The 24,377-nt window shown below is 56.4% G+C and overlaps 3 protein-coding genes across 7 annotated transcripts in view; 2 read left to right on the top strand and 1 right to left on the bottom strand.

Annotated features, from left to right (window-relative positions):
* Positions 1-6,283, top strand: part of EZH1 (enhancer of zeste 1 polycomb repressive complex 2 subunit) — a 32,176-nt gene extending 25,893 nt beyond the window's left edge. For 4 of the 5 annotated variants that reach the window (XM_027094815.1, XM_027094818.1, XM_027094814.1 and 1 more), the window contains 6 exons: positions 708-886; positions 1,379-1,474; positions 1,885-1,966; positions 2,428-2,508; positions 2,925-3,009; positions 3,293-5,699. In XM_027094815.1, coding sequence (XP_026950616.1) covers positions 708-886; positions 1,379-1,474; positions 1,885-1,966; positions 2,428-2,508; positions 2,925-3,009; positions 3,293-3,353 — 584 coding nt within the window. In that variant the 3' untranslated portion in view covers positions 3,354-5,699. Of the gene's footprint in view, positions 1-707; positions 887-1,378; positions 1,475-1,884; positions 1,967-2,427; positions 2,509-2,924; positions 3,010-3,292; positions 5,700-6,023 lie in introns of those variants that run through there. The other variant, XM_027094816.1, reaches the window with a different exon arrangement.
* On the bottom strand, positions 6,265-21,678 carry CNTNAP1 (contactin associated protein 1). Its single transcript, XM_027094813.1, has 24 exons — positions 20,958-21,678; positions 19,936-20,037; positions 19,648-19,841; positions 19,051-19,198; positions 18,755-18,958; positions 17,959-18,143; positions 17,194-17,337; positions 16,308-16,569; positions 15,687-15,836; positions 15,257-15,428; positions 14,685-14,791; positions 14,419-14,538; positions 13,830-14,033; positions 13,477-13,633; positions 13,264-13,391; positions 12,781-12,966; positions 11,336-11,557; positions 10,840-11,079; positions 9,583-9,936; positions 9,295-9,422; positions 8,753-8,846; positions 8,320-8,565; positions 8,164-8,211; positions 6,265-7,325 (listed from the first exon to the last, which is right to left on the bottom strand). Exons 1-24 carry the CDS (start codon positions 21,022-21,024, stop codon positions 7,057-7,059), a joined length of 4,131 nt encoding a protein of 1,376 aa, XP_026950614.1. The 5' UTR covers positions 21,025-21,678; the 3' UTR covers positions 6,265-7,056.
* Positions 21,679-22,409: 731 nt separating this feature from the next.
* Positions 22,410-23,963, top strand: CCR10 (C-C motif chemokine receptor 10). Its single transcript, XM_027094850.1, has one exon. The coding sequence runs from the start codon at positions 22,732-22,734 to the stop codon at positions 23,869-23,871; it is 1,140 nt and encodes a 379-aa protein (XP_026950651.1). The 5' UTR covers positions 22,410-22,731; the 3' UTR covers positions 23,872-23,963.
* Positions 23,964-24,377: the final 414 nt, after the last annotated feature.

Here is a 24,377-nt window from a genome sequence, read left to right as displayed (position 1 = left end):
CTATCCAGGATATTGTTTTACAATGTATACAGGTTACAGTTCTGTGTGTGTCTGTTTTAGTCTCATATCTGGAGTTTTAGCATCAGGTCAGTCTGGATGTCAGCAGAGCGTGGAACAGAGGCTCAGAGTGCTTCTCTCTCACGTCTTATCCCCGCGTGCCCTTCTCCACTCAAGGCTGAGCAGTATGAAGGCAGCCCCCAGAGCTTGCAGACCTTGGTGCCCAGGCAGTTGTGCTGGAAGCACCTCGTAACCCAGAGCAGATATCCATCCTAACCACAGTGGAGGGATGGGTGTTCATGCTGGGAGGAGTGGAGGAGGATGATAGAATGGATGCATTCTGAAAATGATTCTTGTTTTGGTAGTGAGGATTTACCAGTGAAAAGCACTGATTTCTTCTTCTCTGGGGCACTCTCCACCTCCCTTCCAAATTCTACTAACAAAGCAGGGGAGAGCATTGTTAGGGAATCTCTGGGAAACACATCTCCAGAGTCAAAGCTGCTTTTCTGACTTTCAGGCATGAATGTTGGTAGGCACTCCATTTTCTCTGAAAAACACTTGAGTATGTGATTATTGGGAAGGCAGCTTCTCTCCTCTGTTGCCACATACCCTTGAACCCATAACATGGACTTCCCTGCTGTCCCTTGAGTCAAACCCGAGCCCCAGCACTAGGCTGCTTCTCTCTCTACCCTCGCCTGCACCCTGCACAGGTCAGAATCGCTTTCCCGGCTGTCGCTGCAAGACCCAGTGCAACACCAAGCAGTGCCCGTGCTACCTGGCGGTGCGAGAGTGCGACCCCGACCTGTGTCTCACCTGTGGGGCCTCGGAGCACTGGGACTGCAAGGTGGTCTCCTGTAAGAACTGCAGCATCCAGCGTGGCCTCAAGAAGGTGAGGGCTTTTCCCAGGACTCGGGGCCAGATGGAGTGGGAAGGACCGACGGTCCGAGTGGCCCCTTTCTACTGGTTCCTTAGGCAGTTTGTACACCAGTGTCAGTAAATCCTAACAGACACACGCTTTCTGAGTTAATCAAGTGTTTGGTCCCCTTGAGGGATTAGAAAAATGATCCCCTGACCTGGCCAGGCTGAGAGGAGCAGAGAGGAGGGCCATGTCGTTGACATTGTCTGTTTTTACTGGACACCCACAGTGAGTTCCATGGGCTCAGGCCCAGGAGGTCCCCAGGGCTAGAGGAAGGGGTGTCATATCTCCTTTCACCACCTCCCACCGGAACACAATGGCTTAGAGCCTTTTCTGTTTTCAGATCCTCTTACAGTTACTAGCTCTTTCCACCCTGCTCCCCGCAGCACACATGCACGTCCAGCACACATCCCCCACTGGCTCACACACGCCCTGTAGTCTGAGGTTTGACTCCCTCTTCCCCAGCACCTGCTGCTGGCCCCCTCAGATGTGGCCGGATGGGGTACCTTCATTAAGGAGTCTGTGCAGAAGAACGAATTCATTTCTGAATACTGTGGTGAGGTGAGTGCTATCGGTTTGGCCCACATTCTTATCTGGGGAGATACTGATGAGAAACCCTGATTTTCTGTGGGCCAGACTTCTGTGAATTAATCTCTAAATAACTCAGCTGAGTTCTCATGTGGCCTCTTGGGGGATGCCACAGAACGGTTTGCAGTCCTGAAACAAACCACTCTTTCTTGGGCTTTTTGGCAAGTCAGGCTACTCAAGGGGTGCGGGCAGGAGACTCTGGTCAGCCTTAGTGCTGGTCAGCCTGGGTGGGTGGGGATTGGGAGGAAAGAAGCCGAGCTGTCCGTCCGACGATTCTCATCGTGGTCCTCAATAAGCCCCCTCCCAGCCCTTTCTAGAGGCAGGGTGTGGTGCCCTGAACAGACAGCCACATCCCCCTGTTTGTTCCTTGTCTGTCTCTGCAGCTCATCTCTCAGGATGAGGCTGATCGACGAGGGAAGGTCTATGACAAGTACATGTCCAGCTTCCTCTTCAACCTCAACAACGGTAGGGAGGCTCTCTCGCATCCCCAGGTGGTCTCGGGCAGGTCTCGCTACCACATTCCCCTGGTCGTAGTACAGGTTCAGGTCAGCTCTGAGTCTTCCAGCAGATGCTCAGAGCACAGCGGTGAAACTGAACTCAGAGACTCCATGAGCCACAGTTCACTGGCTTTGGGAGAACCTCCATTTCCGGGTTGTGTTTGTATTCAGAGCACCGAGCACTTACACCTCAGAAATCTCCCTCCCCAGTAGATGGGAGGGGAGGTATGTGCTTCCAGCAAGAAGAGGGGCACCCACGGGGAGCGCTTCCACACGAGGCTGGTTTCTAGCTCCTGTGGGTGTGCTGGCTTCAGAGGCCCCCCTGCATTGTATTGTTTCTGTTACAGTTGAGTTGATTTCAGACTCAGGCTCCGGAAGCTGTAGAGTTGCCTGGTGAGCTCACGGTCTTCCTCGGTTTACTTTATACAGATTTTGTAGTGGACGCGACCCGGAAAGGAAACAAAATTCGATTTGCAAACCATTCAGTGAACCCCAACTGTTACGCCAAAGGTGAGCTCCCGGTAACCTGGGAGGTGGGGTGGGAGGTGGATGCTTCATTTACTATGATTTCTATCCATTATTCAGGTTTTTTCACAGCTGAGTTATTTCTTTGTCCAAAGATAACCATGATTCACGTCTGGTATCATTTTGAGCCTCTCTCTCTCAGTTTTTCAATCTGCTTTTTTCACTGGATACACTATAAACATTTCCCCCAAAACATGAGTCTTTTAAAGATAATTCTTTCCCCCATCACTGGCCAGAATAACAGATCTAAAAGCAGAGAGACAACTACCTTCATTGAGTACTTTCTAACTCCACTTCATGTGTGTTTTCACCGGGAATTTGGAGAAAATCAGCCCAGACTCACTGCTGACTGTTGACTTGGAGTTAAGTAGAAATCTAGCCTTGGGTTTATCCTGTTTCAGTGGTCATGGTGAATGGGGATCATCGGATTGGGATCTTCGCCAAGAGGGCGATTCAGGCTGGTGAAGAGCTCTTCTTCGACTACAGGTGAGGCAGCCAGGAGTAGTCCTAGGGAAGTGACCCTAGAGGTATAAGGGGTGGCTGTTGAAACTGATTTGGGGGCTTAAGGTGAGCGATACGGATGAAGGAGAAGATCTCATGGTGGGCAAGGCTTTTTCTTTGTTCTGATCTCTGATGCCTCGCCTCAGAAGCGGGAGCCTTGTAAGCTGCTGGTAGGGAGTGGGAGGGGAAGTGAAACGGGAGGGGACTCCTTATTTTCAATCCCAAAAGCCTTGCTAGTAACCTGGTTCCTCCTCCTGCTTTGGGACAGGTACAGCCAAGCTGATGCCCTCAAGTACGTGGGGATCGAGAGGGAGACCGATGTCCTTTAGGCCTCCTGGGCCCCTCGCCAGCACTTATGGTAGCGGCACTGTCCTGCTTTCATGCACACATCACTGCTGCCCCAGTTTCCTGCACTATGTGTCTCCCACACCGAGAAACCCCTACCCGCTCCCTCTGTAGTGAGGCCTCAGCTGTGTCCAGTGGGGACAAAACTGTCTCAGTGAGAGGGGAGACAGAGGCAGCTAGGGCTTGAGCTCCCAGGAGAGAGTTGCACAAGTGGGAGACCGACCTCAGGCCTCGGAGGAAGAGAGCACAGGCTGGGGGCGGGTGACTTACGCTTGAGTTCTCATCAGCTACCCAGGCTGTGGGCCTCGGGAGTTAACTTGGACGGTTCCTAACAAGCATTACCCCAACTTTCCAAATCAAGGGTCCTTCTGTAGTTGGGTTGCCAGCATATCTCTCTGTGGTCCGAAGACCTGGAGAGGACAGGCTAAGTGAAGTTTGGTACCTGGAGCTTATGAGTGGTCAGGGTTAAAGGCGAGCCTGGCGGGCAGCACAGACCGAACTCAGAGGGGAGATGGGTCATCTTACTACCTCTTTCCTCCTGACAGGCTTCAAACTGAAAGAGTGTGGGTTCTAAGTAAAGATATTCAATGCTGGGAGAAGGAAAGCTGAGTGCCATCCTTCCACAGGCAGAGAGTGAGAACCAGCCTGACGACAGTAATTAAACTGCTAAGCTTGGGGCCCAGCAGGCTTTGAGAAACCTTCTCTGTGTACTCTGGAGATGGATAGACACGTTTTCAGATTCCCGGGAGCAGGTACCAGTGCCCTGTCAGCCCCTTCCAAAGTTCTGGCTTAGCGACTGCAGGCAGGCATTACGCCACCACTGAAGAACGGGGGTGGGGGGCGGGGGTCTGCAGCCTGGGTGTGATGCTCTGGTTCCCTGCAGATGTAGTTGTCTTCAGGCCTTTCATTCCCCTTAGAGGCTGGGAGCCACTCTTGCTCCTCTCTTCCGGGTACAGGGGTGCAGGCCTGGACTAGAGAGGGGGGAGGTTAGTGGTTGATTACTTTCCTGTCTGTAGCCCCTGCTGTTGGAAAGGACAGTATGTGTTTGGAGGTGGGCAAGGAGCTCCCAAATTGCACGTGTTTGGGATGGCATCACGCATGCGGTGCAGACCGGCAGAGGGTATCTGAAGTGTCGAGAAGCAGGCCGGCCACCTGTGCCAGTTCATGATGCCGTTCTTTCTGGGATTCATGCAAAGCACTTTATTTCCTTTAGAAGGTCTATAGATTGAGGTGGAGTTTGAGCTGAGGTCTCTGGGGTCCCTGCCCAAATCTCGTTCCTGAGGGAGGAGGGGGAAGGAGACAGTGGAAGACTCTCCTTCAGTTCTGTCTTATGTCATGGTGGAGGCAGGAGGAGCTGCCTTGAAACAGAAGAACTGAGTGAGAATGGCGCCAGCTCTGAGAGCCGCCCCTGTGTCAACAGCTGGTGCTGAGCTGCAGGGAACAAGGAGCATTGTGCTGGGGAAAAAGACATGGGCAGGTACAGACTGGCCTAGGGAGTGTTAGGTACGGGAGCAGGCTTCTCCCTTCTCTCTGGGGAATTAGAGCCTCTCTTCCCCAGTCTGTGTTGACCACCCTCTTCCTCTAACCCCACTGGCTGTCCCATGAAGCAAGGAGTAGGGTTCCCTCTGGCCAAACTGTCACCTAGGGATTTTTGTGGAACGTGCATGCACGCACGTGCGTGCACACACACACACACACACACACACACACACTCTCACATCCTCTCACTCACCACACTTGTGGGCACACATGCAGCCAGCACTGAGCACACGCCTAGCTAGTTCCTGACAGAAGCCTCTTTCCACCAGACTGGGCCAGCCCCCACTATGATTCTGAAATCTACACCTGCTGTGGTCTGTATGCATTGTGTACAGGGGACACCCTCTAGCTGGACTGTGGGCTCCAAATTACTCATAAATTATAGGGAAAAACCAGAGACAGATGAAGGAGGAAGAGTTAGGGCTGTCTGAAATGCCGGGGGCTGGCTATAAGGAGAAGATGGGGGAAAAATTACATCCAGCCTTTGAGAGGCTAGGCTGACCCCACCCTTCCCTCTGTGTACAGAATCACTGTGGTTGATCCCCTCCCCCAGTGTCAGACCACTACTACTGCTGTTCCTCCAGCATTCCCGTCCTTATCCCCTGCTGTCCCCCACCTTTGAATGACGGGTCTTAACCCCTCCCCCTCAGACATGTAATGATGGATGGAGCAAGGTGGTGGGGACCGGCGGGGGGAGGCTGGTATATGTGCGGCTCTATTGCCAGTGAATTTCACGCACTTTAAAGTCCTGTGGCTTGTGACCTCTTATCTGAATAAAGTGGTAGAATCCATTTTGGCAAGTTGTGTACTGTGTGCTTCGGGGTCCAGGGATGGACCCTGGAAGGATCCAGGGATGGTGGTACAGGGGCAGCTCGGGCTGAAGCTGTAGCATTCTGATCTCCGCTTGTCCACGGAGATCTGGGGTTGGGGGAGATCTGGGGTAGGGCGTTGGCAAGAAGCAAGCAGGCTTCCAGTAGGCGATGCAAGGATTTTGAGTGCTCCCCATAGAGTTTCTGGAGCCGTCAGATTAGCTGCCTTAAAATCATCCCACTGTGCCCTAACCACGCCGCCAGCTACCACACACAGACTTAGGCTCTGTCACTCTGCTTTATTAGAACAGCTCCAAGTCTGAGAGCACAGCTTCAGAGTGGAGGCCGGATCAGGCTTGGGTGAATGACCGGCAGACCTCATGAGACTTCCAACACAGGAGAAGCACACTACAGACCGTGGGCACAGCACAGGACAGGACAGTCGATTGATTTTTTCTTTTATATATAAACTGATAATTTAAAAAATTAGAGTAATATATAGAGTTTCTCTAGAGAGAGACTTTGCAACAAAAAATATATATAAAGAATATGACCTCCGGGGCGAACGAAGCAGCATCTCTGAGCGGAGGAAAGAGGGCTCCTCATGCATTGGAGAGGGGGGGCCAAGCCTTTGGACGGGCACCAAGGCTACTGCATATCTTGGAAGAGGGAGGAAGAGTAGAGGGCTGGCTAGTCAGCGTGTCTGCGTTATTCTCTCTACATTGCAAGTTTTTTATGGCTTTGGCTAAGCATGTAAAGCAGTGGAGGTACTAAGGTGCTAAACTGAGGCCTCTCGGTCTCTGTAAAAAACAAAAAACGGGGGTGGGAGACATCAGTGAAGCCCTCCCTAATCCCCAACTGAGTGGAAGCTGATGGAAGATGTTCTGCAGGGGAGGGGGGAGGCTGGGGGGTATGATTCAGCAGCCTCCTCCCCCCATACCCCGTGCATCCCTGCAATCCCACACATCTGTCCCTGCTGAGATTGAATATTTGAAGGGAGGCAGTTAATCTCCCCTGCACTCTGTTGTTAATCCCCGGCAGCAGCTGGGACAGGGATGGCAGGAAGGGCCTGTCTTAACCCCATGAGGCTTCTCTGGGGCAGGCAAACCACCAGGAGCCTGGGGACATGGGGACGGGCAGGGCATTGGTTTAGGCAGTGCGGCGCAGCCACTCCCTTTGGTCCCATCTGTGGCTCTGCCCACCACACTTGGCAGGAGGGAAAGCCTCTGGGTGAGCAGAGCCAGCTAAGAGGAGCCAAATGTCCCTGACGGGTGGGGCAGAGGCAGGGATTGGGGAATTTGGAGGAGATGGACTTGGTCCCTGAAGCCCTTCTCCTGATTCATTCGGACCTAGACTCCTCCAGGATCTGGGGTAGGTTTTGGTCCCGGGGGCCAGGGGCTGGGGCTGGAACTTGGGTAGAAGCTGGTGTTGGGGCCGGGTCTGGGGCTTGGGCCGGGCCTGAAGTAGGTAGGGGAGGTTTGCTGCCAGGGTGGTAATCGTGAGTGGCCTTGGGCTCATTGGTGTGGTAGGAGCCCTTGTAGCGATGATTTTGCAGATAGAAGAGCACCAACATTCCCACCAACCCCAGCAGCAAGAAGGCCACCAAAACTGAAAGAGAAAAAAAGGAACAATTCAGGGCAGATCTTTGGGGTTTCACCTATATACATACACACATGTATGCTTTTGGCCTAAAGCATACATGTACAAGAGTGTCAGCTGTATGGCCACATCAAGCCATTCTTAAGTATCTGGTAGGTCTAAATTCCTGGCTCATCCCCTGCCGTCTTCTGTTTGTAACATTCTCTTTCCACATCCCTGGTACTTACCCCAGTTTCTCATCCCTCTGGATGTTACTGCACCCCCATTTCCTCATCCCTTACCTTTAGCCTCATTTTATTTTTTAATTTTCTTATAACAGTTTTATTGAGATATAGTTTACGTACCATAAAATTTACCTTTTTATAGTGCAGTAAAGCTCCTTTTAATAAACAGTTCCTGCCTAATTCTGGGACCTTTTAGATATTGAACACCTGACTTTGGTGGAACATAATGACCATGACCCAGCAGATAAGCATGTGACTTAAGCTGCTCGTCAGGAAGTGGAGATTATCTGATCCACAAGGTCATAAAGTCAGATGTGACCAGCAATGGACTGCCACTGAGAAGAGATGGTATATGGGATCAGGCATTGATGGGCACATCACTGTAAAAGCTTAGCCCCATTTTGATATTTCATTTCAATTAAAAGTCTATAGCATCCTCAGACATTTAAAAATCTCCAACCTGATTATCAGCTACCTTCAGCATAGCCTGTCTCATCCTTCTGGGCGCCACCATGCACATAGTGCCTTCACCACCCCTCAGCCCTGAGGATACGGGGCAGGGAGGCAACGCTGACAGCCAGAGGGTAGAATGAGGAGGTCAGGGTAGTGACTGTGCTACTCACAGCCCAAAAGTACGGCAACCCATCCGTCATCGTGGTAGTACGGGAAGTCTGAAAAAGAGAAAGCACCAGGTAGGAGAAGCCGCCTCCAGGTTAAGAATCATTTCCTTTCCCTGTTGTCCCTCTCTTCCCTTCCTTTATTGTGTCCCAGGGATGTACCTGGGGGCAGATACCAGGGGTCCAGCTCAGGTGGCACCTCTGAGACGAGACGTGGCATGGCCCCGCAGTTAGACTCAGACAGTTCTCCCTGAACGCGAAGGGCCTCAGCCAGCTCCGAGGTCATGGGTCGAGGCGTTCGGAAGTGGCTCTTGAGGGGGGCCACATTGTTGAATCGGACACCAGACAGGCAGCCCGAGAAACCTGGCGTGTTGTAGCGCTGGATCTCCGGGTCAATCACTCCCGTCTCTGAGGGAGGGGCAGCCCAGAAAGAAACGGGCTTGGACCACCAATAGCGCTGCCCCCTCTCACCATTGCTAGGTTCCCACTCTTTATCAGCACCTTCAATGCCACTCCCCGTCCTTCACTCCCCTCCGGGCTCCAGGGACTTCACCCACAGCTCCTTACCCAGAACGCCCTCTCAGCCCCAGCTTACCCATGACGCGCCCCAGGTACAAGGCCTTGGGTGAGTCCAGCTGGCTGTCCACCAACAGTGAGAACTTCTGCTCTGTCAGGGGGAAGTAGTCCACCTGAGTGGGGAGGGGAAAGGAGATGAGGGAGGGAGAACCGGGGGCAGACGTAGCCCAGGCCGGGCTGGAACTCTCCTCTCCCAGTTGGTGGTGAGTCCTAGCTCAGTCCCAGGTGGGGAACCCCTGGACCCAGACATAGGATTTGGTATTAAAAACCCAACAACCTGGTTTTGAGCAGCTTACGGTGGTTTGACTTCGGGGACCCCACTTTACTGTCTGAGCCCCTTTAGTGATTTGTCAAACGAAGATAAGAAGAAGAGCTGCCTACCTGAACCACCTCACAGAGAGGTTGTGAGGTCCCGTGAGAGTACACACATGAACATCCTCTGTAAACTGGAACGTGCTCTACAAATGCTAAACGTTTGGCATTTCCCACTGCCGCAACCTAGATGGCGAGGTTGTGGTCTGAACCGGCCCGCCTCCCTTGTCCCCCTCCCCCTGCACGCACCTGGATGAAGAGGTTGCGGTAGACCCGGGTGAGGTTGACGCTGTGGGGCTGGCCGTCAGTCACGGGGCGGGTGGTTAGTTGGTACACGTAGGGACTGGTGCCCAGCTGATAGCGCAGCTGCAGGGTCCCTGTAGGGTGGGGAGGAGGAAGAGGGGGGTCTCCTCTCAGCTCCCAAAGCCCCCATCTTGTAAGAGCACCTGAGTCCTTGTATTGGTCAATCGATAGTTACGAGAATGGAGGGCACCCAGAGACAGCTGGAATGGAGAGCGAGAGCCTCGGGGGGCTTACCGTCTTCCTTGATGAGCACAGCCATGTAGTCACGCACAAAGGAGCTGACGTAGAGCAGGACGGCGGGGGCGGAGTGGGTGCTGAAGCTGAAAGACACCTCCTCTCCAGTGACATTATAGACGGGTCCACGGTAGCCCGGCACCGGCCGGCCAGGCCGCGGGTAGTCAGGCAGGCGGTACCCAGGGCCATGGTAGCCGGGCGCGTAGCCGGGAGTGTCGTAGCCGGGGACGTAGCCGGGCTCGTAGCCCGGCACTGGCCGGCTCAGCATGTGGGAGAACTCGCGGGCTGCGGAGCGCAGCGCTGACTGGAGGTTATAGCGCATCCAGGTGCCCGGCTCAAAGAAACCGCCAATGTCTGAAGGCAGAGGGAGTGAGGTCAGGGCCCCTGTTCCCACATTCAGACGCTGTGTATGTCATCCACACACACCCTCTGGCACGTGTCCCCAGTCTCAGCCACCACCACAACCCGTCTCCATTCGCTTTTAGGTCCTCTGGCACCCCTGTATCACGGAATGGAATCCTAATATCATGGGAAATGTAAACGATCATCTAATCCAACCCCCGCGTTTTACAGCTGGGGAAAGCGAGGCTCAGAAATGGGTAGCTCCTTGCCTAGGGATGCACAGTAAGTGGACAGTCAAGATTAGAATCGAGATACCATAAGCCCATCTGGTACACCTGCCACTACTCACGCTTCCGAACCAAAACCAAAGGCCTTCTGTCAGTCCCTTAGTCCCTGTATCTCCCTACCTCACCAGACTTCTCCCACCAGTGACCTCTCTGCTCACTCATCCCCCTAGACCAGCCTTAGAGAGGCTGCAGTCTGGGTATATGTGCAGAATCTTGCTATGGTGAATGTCAAGGCTTGCCTTAACCAAGGACCAGGTTGTAGACATGTTTTAGGAGTGAAGCGATTGTCCAATAGGAAATGGCATAGGAGGGCGTCGTGCAGCCTGGGGGGATATGCTTGCAAGTGGGGTGACCTGTGTTCCCTCGGTGACAGTGGGAAGATGGGGAAGTTATTTGCTTGTTGCTTTTGATCTTTTTCGTGCCAGCTAGCTGTACCATCCCTTCCTTGCCCCACTTTATGCCTTTGGAGTCACCCAACATCTTCAACTGCCTGACTGCCCCAGCTCAGAGCGCAGGAGCCCAGGACGACCACAGTTTTCCCCGATGCTGACTTTGTGCCCTCCTTCCTTTCCTGCCCTCCCTACATCCCATTATGGCTCCCTGTCCTCCCACAACCAGCAGCACTAACCGTGGTTGCAATATGGCCCGTCAAAAGCCGTGAGGTCACAGTCACAGGTGTAGTAGCTGTAGCGCTCCACGCAGCGGCCTCCATGGAAACAGGGGAACCGGGGGTGGGCGCAGTGGCCCGTGCAGTTGGGTGAGGTTCCCTCAGAGGCATTGGCACGGCCCTCCAGGTTCAGAGTCACTCCGTTCAGACGCATAGCCCTCAAGCAACCCACGAAGGGCCGCCTCTTAAGCTCCGCAGATCCTGGGGAAGGTGGGCAGGTCAAGAAATGGGTGTAGAGCCAGAGACAGGGATAAGCATTGGGGTTCGGAAGGGAGCCAAGGGGGCTAGAAGAACAGAATAGATGCCAGGGACTGGAGAGGAAAGGTGGGCCTTTGGCTCACTCTGAGGTCGAGGGGATCGGGACCTAAGACACAGGGTTCCTGGAAACAAGGAGAGTGGCCTTGAGAGCGGGGGAAGGTGTCAGAGGCTTCAGACCTGCCTCTGGGTTGCTGCTCACCAACATAGAGGGGCTGGTCGTACTCCAGCCAGATGTAGGTCTGCAGGGGCATCGGCCGCACCACCCAAGGCCGGTGATCCACGCGGAGCCGGGCCTGCTTTACATTGATTTCAGCCCGGACCAGGTGCCACTCGTCATCGTTGAACTCAAAGTCATCGGAGTGCACTGTCAGGTTCTCATCCCCATTCCCCACGTCGAAGGCGAAGACCACATCCCGGGATGCTGGACAACGTTGGGGGTTAGGGGGAGAGGACTCAGACCTCCAAGATCCCTCACAGGTTCACCTGATACAACCCCTCTTCTTCACCCTTTGGAGCTCCTTGAATGTCCCTCCAATCTGTCTACAGCCTGGGACAAAACCCATAAACTGCTTAAAACCTCATACCCTGGACTTCCCTGGTGGCGCAGTGGTTAAGAATCCGCCTGCCAATGCAGGGCACACGGGTTCAAGCCCTGGTACGGGAAGACCCCACATGCCATGGAGCAACTAAGCCCGTGTGCCACAACTACTGAGCCTGCGCTCTAGAGCCTGCGTGCCACAACTACTGAGCCCACGTGCCACAACTACTGAAGCCCGCACTCCTAGAGCCCGTGCTCCACAGCAAAGAGAAGCCCCCACAATGAGAAGCCCACGCACCGCAAAGAAGAGCAGCCCCCGCTCGCCGCAACTAGAGAAAGCCCACTCGCAGCAACGAAGACCCAATGCAGCCAAAAATAAATAAATAAATAAATGTATAAAAAAAGAAAAAAACCCTCATACCCCTGGTCTCTCTCAAATTCCCAGATCCCTGGAGCCAGCTTCCCAGCCCCACTTCTCAGGTTAGAAGCATAGCTCATCAGGTAGAAGACCCCCACACACCAGGAGTCCAGCTTCCTTACAAGTCAGGGACCTAAGGCCCAGAGAGGCTAAGTGGGCGCTCGGGGTCACGAAGCCAGCTGTCAAGACAGAGCTGGGGGACTTCCCTGGTGGCGCAGCGGTTGAGAGTCCGCCTACCAATGCAGGGGACGCGGGTTTGATCCCTGGTCCGGGAAGATCCCACATGCCGCGAAGCAACTAAGCCCGTGCAACCATAACTACTGAGCCTGTGCTCTAGAGCCTGCGAGCCATAACTACTGAAGCCCACACGCCTAGAGCCCGTGCTCCGCAACGAGAAGCCACCGCAATGAGAAGCCTGCGCACCACAACGAAGAGTAGCCCCCGCTCTCTGCAACTAGAGAAAGCCCGCACAGCAACGAAGACCCAACGCAGCCAAAAATAAATAAATAAATAATAAATAAATTTATATATATAAAAAAAAGAGCTGGGTGTAGAAGCCAGCGCCATCTGAAGCCCTTTCCATGCTGCCTCGCAGAGGGGCACCTTACCCCTTGTCACTTGTCCCAGCCTCCACCCACCCCACACCTCCCCAGGGATCTTCATCCCCCGGCAACGTCTGCCTGCTCACTGTTGAGTTCCACCCGCACGTAAGGTCGGCGCCACTGGCAGTAAGGGCCCCCTGCATTCTCTAGGAAGACTCCTGAGGGAGCCGAGGTCCTGAAGTAGAAGGAGACATCAAGGCTGTGGTTGGCCTGGATTGGGGGAAAGCGCAGTGCAGCCCCAGTGTGGAAGGCGATGGTGTTCCAGGAATTTCCTACAAAACCAGATGGAGGAAGGCCTTGTCAGCGAGGTAGGAGGGGAGAAGAGTGAGGCAGCCTCAGGTCGGGGGGAGACAGGGCAAAAGGGGACAACTAGGGGTCCCCAGGGAAACTTAAGGTGTGTAATGAAAGAGAGGAAGGTGCCGAGGAACAACACAGGTGTGGGCATATCACACCAGGAGCTGGGGTGTCTGGCAGTGTGTCCTAGAGACCCCCAGTGGATCAGGTAGCCTAGATTTTGGAGACTGGAGAGCTGACCCTGGGAGGGTACACAAAAAGGGTCTGTCACTCACGATCACCATAGCAGCGCAGAGGTCTCAGGAAGAACTGGGCCTCAGAATTGGAACGGTTCGTGTCCCCCACCACCACCTGAGTGACAGGCAAATGGTCCACAAAAGTCAGCAGGCCCTTGTCGGTCCTCCTGTGGGGACAGGATGTGGTGGCTCAGCCTGTGCCGCTCAGGGGTCCCTGGCGTCCTGAAAGCCCTGGCCCTTTGCCCCCCTTACCACTGGGGCTGGTCGGCGTCACAGTTACAGTGCAGAGCGGGGTCCACACAGCTCCGGTCCAGACCACAGGCACAGCGCTGAATGCCGGGCTGCGAGCCACCCCAGTAGAAGTGCTGCTCCTCATTGCGGCCGATCCAGAAGCTATAGGGGTAGCCTCCTGGGGAAGAGGTGCAGGCAGTCTCCAGGCCCTGCCCTCCATTAGCCTCTGGGCTCCTCTCTCACCCTTCCAACCAGCCCAGACCCTTTCTTGAATCCTGTAGCCCAGGGCTCCCTTGAACCCTCTAATCCTCTTCTCCCAGACCCCACCGGTCTCTCCTCCAGCTCTTGCCCTCCCCACCCCCACCCCCCCTAACCTGCAGTGTTGAGCAGCCGGGAGTTGTAGCAGGAGAACTCAATCCACTGTTCACAGTGCTGGGAAGCATTGGCCAGGGCACTGACTTCCTCCCAGGATGCATTCCAGTACTGGACGGCCCCGAGGAATGGCCGCTCCATGCTAGAACCTGTCACCCGAGTTGTCCACAGCCTGTCATGCCTCACAACTGTCCAGGCCCGGTTCTCTGGGGGAGGGGGATGAGACAGAGCTGTGACTGGAGACGGGCCTTCCCTACCCATGTCCCTGCCCCGCCCCCAGCACCACTACTGCAATCCAGAGACAAGAAACGTGGCCAGCAGCTCCATTTCAGCCCAGCTCTAGGCCCCCAACGTCATAGGCCGGAGATGAGACAGCTGGAATGGATCAGGAAGCTGGAATCTACCTGCAAGGCTAGATTACAAATCCCTGAGTGTCCCCTTCCCCCTTCTGTCCTCCTTTACCCCCACCACCATTTAATCTCACTGGCCCCTGTCCACCCTTCCATCCTTCCATTTCCCCCACACTCCCGCATTGCCTCGTCAGCTGCCCCTCCACCACCCTTCAGAGCCACTTACCTCAGAGCCACTTACCTCGGATATCACAGTACACTACAAATGGCTTCAGGGGGCCACTCCCATCAGGATCAATGGTGAAGTTGCCGGAAGTTTTCCCACTGAGCCGATAAGCCTCACAGGATTCCTTATACAAAGCTGGTCGGTGGTGAGGTGGGGAAAAGGCAGTTATAGGGTCAGGGGGCTAGGAGGGCCAGCCCTACCATCTCTAGCGGCCTCAGGATTGCCAGAAACCTCCTGACCTCCCCTGCCTCTGACTCTCCCCCATACCCAAGCTGGCTTACGTTGGTGGCAGGTCTCCCCCTTGTAGCCTGTCAGTTCACAATAGCAGATGAAGTCATCCCAAGACTGGTAGCAGCGTCCGTCATGCTCACACATATTAGGGCTGCACCTAGGTGAGGGGGTCAGCACCGAGGGAAGGAGCCTTACGGGGAGCTTGAGCGTACAGTCTGATGCTTACAAGCTTCACTCCCAGCTCCTGGGAGCACCAAAACCCAGTGCGAAACATACTCCACCTACCAAGCTTAAATGATGGGGCATTAGGCAGGCCTCAGGGCTCAAGTACTATACCGTTTCCCCTTCCCCAAAGGAATAAATAATGCCTTACTTCCCCCACCCCCCAAATAAAACCCTCGAGGACCAAAAACAGATGCTTCATTTCCATTCTGAGCATGTGTCACTTTAAGGGAAGAAATAGAAGGTGAGAGGTCAAGGAGGAATCATCCCCAGGTAGGAGACTTTGGAGCTGGGACCAGGAGAAGGGAGATCATTGAGAAAGGCCATTCCCATCATTGGGAGACCATGGAAGAGGGCTTTGGAGGGGTCACCTCTTGTAGGGAGAGGGGCTTCTGGATACCTATCAGTGATGCCACATGTGTCAAAGAGGACCTCAGCATAGTATCCAAGCCGCCGGCCCTCCACCAGAGTCAGGTTGACCAGTTGACCATCCACCTTGAGCAGCTCCATGCAGCCATGGAACGCCGTCTGGTTGGAGTGGCAGCCCGATCGACTGGCTGGCTTGGGACAACCTGGAGCAACCACCCCTGTGAGGCCCTCCCCAGGGGAGACTCCAGCGACCCTCCCCCAGGGAGATGCCAAGGGAGAGCCAGACATGAAGGAAGGAAGGGGGCTAGTAGACAATGACAGTGACCTTCCAGTCCCCAAGGCCCCAGAGGGACAAGAGGGATTTACTGCTACAAAACTCTCCATGTAGCCCTGTCTGGGTGGACTTAGATGGGGCCTTCCCACCCAGAGACAGGGGTCTAGCCAGGTCGGCCTCCACTTACCTCCAAAGAAGTATGAGGTTCCTGTCCGGATCAGCAGTGGGTATGAGACCCTGACCTCTGCCCCCTCCACATCATCAATGCTGATGACTGCATGGTTTTCCTGTGCCACAAAATTCACCTCGTGCCAAAAGCCATCATTCAGGCGGAACCCTGGACAGGACAGGAGGATGGTGTGGGGGGGGGAGGGGGGCACCACGTTCTAGAAGAGGCAGCAACCCCACTCTGTGTCCTAACAGTAGCCTATGTGCCTCCCATTTTTACACTTATCAACCTGAGTGGTGACATCTCTGAATGTCTCTCTTCACTGTGTGGAACCCCAGTGGCTGACACAAAAGTCATAACTGAATGACACCTCCAGAGACCCTCCGGAACTGGAGAGTACCAGGATTCTCGGCCTTCCTGCTTCTCCTTAGCTCCTCAGATCTGCCCCGCCCTCCAACTCCCAGCAGCCTCCATCCACTCCCACCTTTTCCCAGGGCCCTGGGACCTCCTGCCCTGCTCCCTCCCCTCACTCCCTCACCCCTCTCCGGTGTGCAAAGGCTTCAGTCCAGGCCTACAAACTCCTCTGCTCTTTGCCCTTCCCTGGCCTCCCTGTGCCTCCCCCTTCCCTCCACCCCTCACCAGCAGCAAACTGAAGTTTCTTTCGGCCCGTCTGCACGATGGACACATTGACCTGCCCTTCACTGAGCATCAGCTCCACGTGGCCCAGCCCATCCCCCAGGCGGGAGAAAAGTAGCAGCCCGGTGAGATCCCAGGTACGGAAGCGAAAAGAGACTGCGAGGCGGCCTCGGCGAGGGAAGCCAGGCACTTGCACGAAGTTGTGAGGGCCTCCAAAGTTGATGGGGTGAGGAACCGGGTCCAGGCAACGGAATGCCACCTTACCCTAGGGACGAAAGTGAGGGTCTGTCAGCACCCGAGCCGATGCCCCGCCCCACCTCTGTGAGGAGTGAGGTTCCCTGGGTGCACCTCCCCAACTCCCCCAGAAACATGTCCAGCTGTGGAGGAGGTCTCCAGCCACCAAGTCGGCCTGCAGGACTCTATCCTGATCTACATCGTCTCCAGGGGCGACCGCTCCTTCCCTTCCTTCCAGCGTGGAGAGGCCATTTCCCGCCTGCTTCCCGGCAGCAGTGCCTGATTACGCTCCTGAGTTCGGGTGGGGGGAGCACCCACACCCACACACCGAAACAGCCCTGGGTTCAAGTCCCTCCTCAGCCCCTGCGCAGCTCCGTGACCCCTGGTGGAGCCACTCAGGGTCGCTACACCTTACTTTCCTCAGTTATAATTGAGGAGATGCTTAGACCGCGCCACAGCTTTTAACTGGGGGGTTGGGAGCTGGCCTTTCGCACTTCCTGTGAGGCAGTGATGACACCATCACCCCCACTTGAGCATCCCACTGGGGAGGGGGCTCCTCGGCTTTTACATGATTCGCAATATCTCTTCCCACTCCACCTCTCGGTTCCAAGCGGCTTTGACGCCCCAGTCCTCCCAGATCCCCCGGCCCACTGGCCTCGAAGGTGATCCGTGAATGGCGCCGCACGGCCAGGTCCGCGATGTTGACTCGGTTGAAGATTACGTTTTCCATGCAGCCGCGGAAATTATGCCGATAGGCAAGGTTCTTCTGCGCCGCGCCCACCAGACCCCCGATGAACATCTGCGGGGCGGAGTGAGGCGTGAGTACACTACAAATGGCTTCAGGGGGCCACTCCCATCAGGATCAATGGTGAAGTTTCCAGAAGTTTTCCCACGGAGCCGACAAGTGCGGCAGCGCGCACGCCTTTCTCACGCTCCCCACCCCCACCCCCGCCGTACACTGTCCCACGCTCCAGGCAGATTGAGTTTTATAAGACTTGAGACACACAGTGCCCCAGTATCGGTATTGAAGCTGGAAGCTCGCTGGGCCTCCCCAGGCTTGGGTTCTAGCCCTGACTCCACCACAAATTGGCTGCATGCCCTTAGGTAAGTCAATGAACCTGTCTGGGATTCTTTATCTGCAGATCAGGGCCTGAAGGGGGCAATTTTCTCATCCTGTCCGATCCCCCAAATCCAGATTTCCAGACTCCATCTCAGTAGTTCTGGGGTGGAGTCCGGGAATCTGCGTGCTAATAGCAGCAGCAACAACAAAAACCCAGGCCTTTCTGGGAGTTTGCCAAGAGCTGCTAGCATATTCAGACACCCGAAAGCAGAGTCTTACCTCTGGTAGAGAAAAGTGCTGTCCCCCACCGGCCCACCCAGCATCCCACTTAACCAAATGGCTCCTCCCCTCTCCGCTCACCTCGGTGTCCAGGTTCAGTCTCTCGAAGTCGCCATTGAGCACGAAGCGCTGCTCGTAGCCGTCCAGGGTGAGATTTGCTTCGCGGCCAAATCGGTCCACGCGTACGTAATGCCAGTGCTGGTCATTGAGGACGCCACCAGCGCTCACGGTTGTGTGACCGGGCCTTGGCTGGATGGGGCTGCTGCCTGAGGGTAGGGTGGGGCGGGGTCAGACCTGGAACCTGGAAAACCCAAGCGAGCCCTACTGCCCAGCTAGTCCCCAGGCAGAGCAGCAGCCGGCAGCACAGAGGAGGGACTGCCCAGGGCCCAGGGCAGCCAGGGAGGGTGGGCATACAGAGATTGGACCACCCTCAGCCTGGGATGGAGCAGTGGCCATTGGCCAGTATGGACTTAGAGTAAGCCATTCAACCTCTCTGAGCCTCTGTTTTCCTATCAGTAAAACTTGAGGCACGATAGTTGCTTCTACCTCATTATGTGGATGTTATGAAAAGCGATTGAGATGCAAAATAATAACGCTTTACGCGTGTGTGTATACGTATATACAACGTTTTTACAATGAGGAAACAGACTGGGGAAGTGCTTGTCCCGCTGGTAGGTGGTAGAGCTGAGACTGGAATCCGCTTCTCCTGATCCCGAGTCCAGTGTTTTGCTAGCACCAAATTTTACACGAAAAAGGTGGGTTGGTCCAAACACTAAGGAAGGGAAGGATAAGGAGTGGGGTGCGGCTTCGCGGAGGAGGTGCAACAAGAGACGTGGGAGGAGAGCCTCAGGCTTTGCGCCGGGATCTCTGAGCTCACCCAGGCTCATGTGCAGCAGCAAGTGCGCCCCCTGCAGCTCGAGTGTCACGTAGTCGCCCTGGGCGCCCTCGGCGTGCAACAGGAGCCCGTCCTTCTCTTCGGTCTTGAAGCTGAAGGCGAACACGTCCCACAGACTCCGGCTGACCCCTCGCGGGAAGCGGTACGAGATGGCATCATCGCCATCGAAATAGAGCACGTCGGACTCTGCGCGAGGGGCACTAGGTGGGTTGGGGACCGGGGAGACTCTTTGTCTCCCGGGCACCACCCCCACCCCGCCCACGACCTCACACCCTTACTGTAAGGGCAGCCGTAGAGGCCGAGCCTCAGGCCGATCTTGCCGCGCGGGTTCCAAGCCAAGGGCACGATGCGGATGTAGCGCGCCGTGAAGTGGTAGTGCAGGTCGTGGCGAACCACCGCCGACTCGTTCACGTTACCGAAGAAGGTCTGAGGGGCAAGGGAAGAGGAGTGACCACGTCCCCACCCCCTGCTTGTTTCTCCACAGCCTCCCAGTCCACAGTTGTCGCATCTAGCCAATCTCAACTTCTGGAAGGCAAACACTCCTTATCTCCCCTGCCTTCATGGCTTTACACAAACACAGTTTCCCTAGCCTAGAGCGTCCCATTATATCCTCAAAGGTCAACTCAGATGTCACCACCTTCATGAAGCTCTCCCAGATTTTACTCTGAAGTATGTTAAACCCTGTCACTGGGAATATCTTGCACACATGGGGAGCCGACAGTCCCTCTGGACTGAGTCCCTGGGGAGGAAGTCACTGCTCCTCATCTGTGCCCTCACCACTGCCTGCTGCCCCTCCCCCAAGATTGTGCCCGGCCCAGCCCAGGTCACAGAGCTGAAAAGGTTCCCCAAGTGTGTGCGCAGGGAGCCTGGAGTACCGCGTTGTGCCCTCGCTGATAGAACGGTGTCCAGCTGTCCACTCGGTCGCCATAGAGCAGCATGTAATGTGTGACCCAGTCCCAAGAGTTAAAGGAGCCCTGCGTGGCCACAGCCCGGATCCGGTGCTTCTTCATTAGGTCGATCTGGAGCCAGGGATTTGGGTCTCCAATCCGGGGAGACCATCCGCTTATGCCTATAGAAGGGGCAAGGCCTTTCACCACTGGCTCCCCATTCACCTCCAGCCCTCCAGAGTCCCCCACCCCACCATGGGGCGCCACCACGCTCACCGTGCAGCCGGGCAAAACGGGGTGCGGTGAAGAGCCCATAGTAGGAGGAGGCACCCAGGGAGCGTGCATACAGGGGCCCAACCAGCTCCTCGTCACAGCCGTCTGGGTTGGGGGAACAGACATGTTGATCAGGGTGGCCCCTCCCAGTCTTCCCAAAGGCCCAGCACGCAGAGCAACCGGAGCTCTTTCTTCTCTCTCCCCCATTGCAGACCCAGCCCTATCTTAAACCATCTACTCAACCTGGTCTCCCCCATTGCAGACCCAGCACTAACTTAAACCATCCACTCAACCTGGTCTGCAGCAACAGCTGCACACTTCGGGGAGGCTGCCTTCTTCTTCTGGAAGAACCTGTAGGCCAGACCCTGCCTAGTACCAGCTGGGGATCAGTACACCCACAAACACAATCCCAAACCTCAGCATCTTTTAGAACCTGAGTCACCCCAAGACACCAATCCAGCCCCAGCCTTAGCCTCAATCCCAGTCAGCAGCGCCCACAGACCTGCACCAACCCCAAATCCAGGCCTTGGTCCCAACCCCAGCCGGTCCAAGCACCATCACCAGTTCCACGTGCAACCTTAGCATCATAAAGGGTCACCAAATACTGCATGGATCCCAACCCCAAAATCCAGCCCCAGCCTCAGCCCCAAACTCTGGTCCCTGGGCCAGCTCCAAGCCCAGCCCCAGCCCCTGGCAAAACCTTAACCCTAGCGGGGTCACTGGCACCACCCTTATTCCCAACCCTCAAACCCAGGCACTAGCTCCCGCTTGGATCCCAGTCCCCAATCCTCGCCCGGGCCGGCTCTATCTTCAGCTCTGAGCCCAGCCCCATCGCCGGGCGCGCGCGCCAGCCTCGGAGCTGCATTGCGGAGCGCCGGGGAGAGGCAGGAAAGGATGAAAGCGCACGAGCGCGCGCCGGCCGGGAAGGGACCCGCGACCACCCAGCCGCAATGCGGTGCGGGACCCGCCCTGCAGACCTTAGACTCCCAGGCCCAACCCCGCCTGCCTGCGAGCCCCGCACTCACAGTAGCCCCAGCCCCGGGCTCCCGAGACCGCGGCGAGCAAGATGCAGAAGAGCCGGAGACGCATCATGCAGGGCTGACGGATCCCGGCGGCCGCCTCCCAGTGCCCGTCTCCGGCTAGGGCTCCAGTTCCAGCTCGGGCTTTCCTCCTGGGGTTCGCAGCGGATGGCTATCTCTCGACCCCTTACCCACCCCTCCCTCTTTCCTCTCTCCCCCAACCTTTCTCCCTTGTCTCTCTCTGTGCTGTTCCTGGTTCTCCGCTGTTCTCGCCTCTCCTTCCACCCTCTCTCTTCTCACCTCCCCCCTCCCCCAGCCTCTCTCTCCTGGCACGCGCCGCTTTCCCGGACCCCGCGCAAGCGCGCGCCTCAGCCCTACTGCGAATGGGCGGGGGTAGAGAGCCTCCCGTCGCCGGGAAATACCCTGAATAACCCGAGGCCGACAGGGACTGTGGCCGCAGGGATGGGGGAAGGGAGGCTAGGGCCGGTTAGGGGGTCCTGAAAAAAAATCCAAGAAAAGGGAGATGGAAGGGGAGGGTGCTTGGAGATGGGGAGAAGAGTAAGTAAAAGAATCTAACATTTTCTGACAGCAAATTATGCTCCAGGCACCCGTACTAGGCACCCTCAGCACCCTGTGAATTCTGCATTTTTACCTCACTCCACTTTGCAGATGAAAAACCTGAGGCTCAGAGAGGTCAGAAAACCTACCTGAGATCACACAGGTGGCTGCAAACGACGATATCACCTGAGATCACACAGGGGGCTGCAAACGACGATGTTACAAAACCCGTTCTTTTTCTACTGGCACGGTAAGGAGAAATTACTTTTTAGGACGTAGAATAGGAAAGTTAGGTAGAGACGGCCCACAGACCCTAATCCCCACCGCCCTCCTGGCCCTTCTCCCCGCCCCTTCCTTCCTGTCCCACTAGTTTAACTTCTGTACCCAGTGGCTTTACCTCAGAAACCCGAGTAGCCAGAGATGGGGACTGAGCCCGCAAAGCAGGTGGGAGTGGGGGCAGGGGGGTAATGGTTACAGAGAGGGAGGGTAAGGTGAAGGGACGGGATTCTCTAGCTAGCACCAGGCCTCTGCCATGCTGTGACCTACCTAGGATGCCTGGAGCCCTCTGGGACCAGGGGCCCTCCAGATAGATCGGGCTGGTAATGAGACGCTGGGGTTGGGGGACGGGACTGGGGTTCAGAGGGAGGATGAGCTGAACCTGGAGATCTAAGGTCCCAACTGAGCCCAGAAAACCTGAGCTCCAACCCTTACGACCCCCTTGTCATGAGTAGTTCAGTGCACCTGTACTGGAGGCTAAGAGGTGGGGGTGAGAAGGGGAGAAGGGAAAGGAGACAGAAAACCTCTCCAGGCCAAGCATGGCGTCCAGGGACCAGGTCTCAGGCAAAGTCTGCATGTGGATGTTCTTCCAGGAGAGGGCGCTGCAGAAGAACTGAAGCGCTAAGATTTATTAACAATACAGACACTTGGCCTCCGGAGAGCACAGATGCTTCACATTCATTATCTTCCTTATTTCAAACAACCCTGCCGGGTGGGCTGGTCAGGATTTCTAATCTCGACATTATGTATTAGGCAACTGGAGAGCCAGAAAGAGCAAGTGATTCACTCAAAGTCACCGAGGAAGCTGGATGTAGAGGCAGGAGGGGTGCGAGGGAAGCCAAGGCCTGTCTGAGGGTGTGCTAAGAAGAGTGTGAAGAGTTTATGTCTTCTCCCCGGGTACTGTACCATTGTACCTGGTCACACAGGAGCCCCCAGCTTGGAATGCATGTGTGGGAGGGGGAGGTGTGTGGTGGAGGCATGCCTCATAAGGTCTCTCTTCTCATTTTGGCCTTCCCAGGTCTCCTGGGGCCCCTACTCCGGGGACGATGAGGAGGCATACTCGGCTGAGCCGCTGCCAGAACTCTGCTACAAGGCCGATGTCCAGGCCTTCAGTCGGGCCTTCCAACCCAGTGTCTCCCTGACGGTGGCTGCGCTGGGTCTGGCTGGCAATGGCCTGGTCCTGGCCACGCACCTGGCGGCGCGACGCGCTGCCCGCTCGCCCACCTCCGCCCACCTGCTCCAGCTGGCCCTGGCCGACCTTCTGCTGGCCCTGACCCTGCCCTTTGCCGCAGCCGGGGCTCTGCAGGGCTGGAGTCTGGGAAGTGTCACCTGCCGCGCCATCTCGGGCCTCTATTCGGCCTCCTTCCACGCCGGCTTCCTCTTCCTGGCCTGTATCAGCGCCGACCGCTATGTGGCCATCGCGCGGGCCCTCCCAGCTGGACCGAGGCCCCCGGTGCCGGGCCGTGCACACTTGGTCTCAGTCATCGTGTGGTTGTTGTCGCTGCTCCTGGCGCTGCCTGCTCTCCTTTTCAGCCAGGACGGGCAGCGAGAAGGCCAGCGGCGCTGCCGTCTCATTTTCCCCGAGGGCCTCACGCAGACGGTGAAGGGGGTGAGCGCCGTGGCGCAGGTGGTCCTGGGCTTCGCGCTGCCGCTGGGCGTCATGGCGGCCTGCTACGCGCTCCTGGGCCGCACGCTGCTGGCCACCAGGGGGCCCGAGCGCCGGCGCGCGCTGCGCGTCGTGGTGGCCCTGGTGGCTGCCTTCGTGGTGCTGCAGCTGCCCTACAGTCTCGCCCTGCTATTGGATACTGCCGACCTCCTGGCGGCCCGCGAGCGGAGCTGCCCCGCCAGCAAGCGCAAGGATCTGGCACTGCTGGTGACCGGGGGCTTGGCCCTCGCCCGCTGCGGTCTCAACCCAGTGCTCTACGCCTTTCTGGGCCTGCGCTTCCGCCAGGACCTGCGGAGGCTGCTACGGGGTCGAGGCTGTAGTCCGGGGCCTCACCACCGCGGCCGCTGCCCCCTCCGGCCCCGCCTTTCTTCCTGCTCGGCTCCCACGGAGACCAACAGTATCTCCTTCTGGGACTACTAGGGCTGCGAATCAAGAGGAGGGGGGCGGGCTGAGGAAATGATTCCAGGGAGGGTAGCGGGAAGAGGGAGTAGGTGGGGGACACTGAGAAAGAGGTAGGGACATCAGGAATTGCTTCTGTACTTCGGCACATTAAACTGACAACATGGAAATGAGGGGCAACACAACAACTGTTACTATTTTTGACTCACCGGCTTGGAAGTGATTTGCAGCAGGGCAGAGCTGGTGGGTCCCCCACGGCCCCGCCCCTTCGCGCTCCGCCGCGCTTGGCTCTGAGTGGAAGGCGCTGAGAGCCTGGGTGGGGGTGAGGGGCTGCTGAGCCTGCTAAGGCTTTAGGCACTGACACCCCCTCCACCTTCACCCGGTCTCTGCCAACAGAGGTGAGGTGGGGAAGCTGCCAGGCGACGAGGGGCGAGCGTTCCTCCTGAAATAGTGTAAGAAAGAGCTTTCTAACAACCAGAGTGCTATCCAGTAATGGCTGCCTTAGCAAGTACCGAGTTCCCGGCCTC

The sequence above is a fragment of the Aethalodelphis obliquidens genome, unplaced genomic scaffold (genome assembly GCF_003676395.1).
Source record: "Aethalodelphis obliquidens isolate GAN/ISIS:26980383/991018 unplaced genomic scaffold, ASM367639v1 scaffold89, whole genome shotgun sequence".
NCBI classification, from domain to species: Eukaryota; Metazoa; Chordata; class Mammalia; order Artiodactyla; family Delphinidae; genus Aethalodelphis; species Aethalodelphis obliquidens.
The sequence above is the reverse complement of the archived record's forward strand: the minus strand, read 5'-3'. Positions and strand labels throughout refer to the sequence as shown.

Coding starts and splice junctions, on each gene's coding strand:
- CNTNAP1 (XM_027094813.1), bottom strand. CDS start 21,024: ATGATGCGTCTCCGGCTCTTCTGCATCTTGCTCGCCGCGGTCTCGGGA. Junction 13,634..13,829: donor CCGGCTGCTCAACACTGCAG/GTTAGGGGGGGT, acceptor CCTCTTCCCCAG/GAGGCTACCCCTATAGCTTC. Junction 9,423..9,582: donor TGTGCTCATCAAGGAAGACG/GTAAGCCCCCCG, acceptor CCCACCCTACAG/GGACCCTGCAGCTGCGCTAT.
- CCR10 (XM_027094850.1), top strand. CDS start 22,732: ATGTGTGGGAGGGGGAGGTGTGTGGTGGAGGCATGCCTCATAAGGTCT.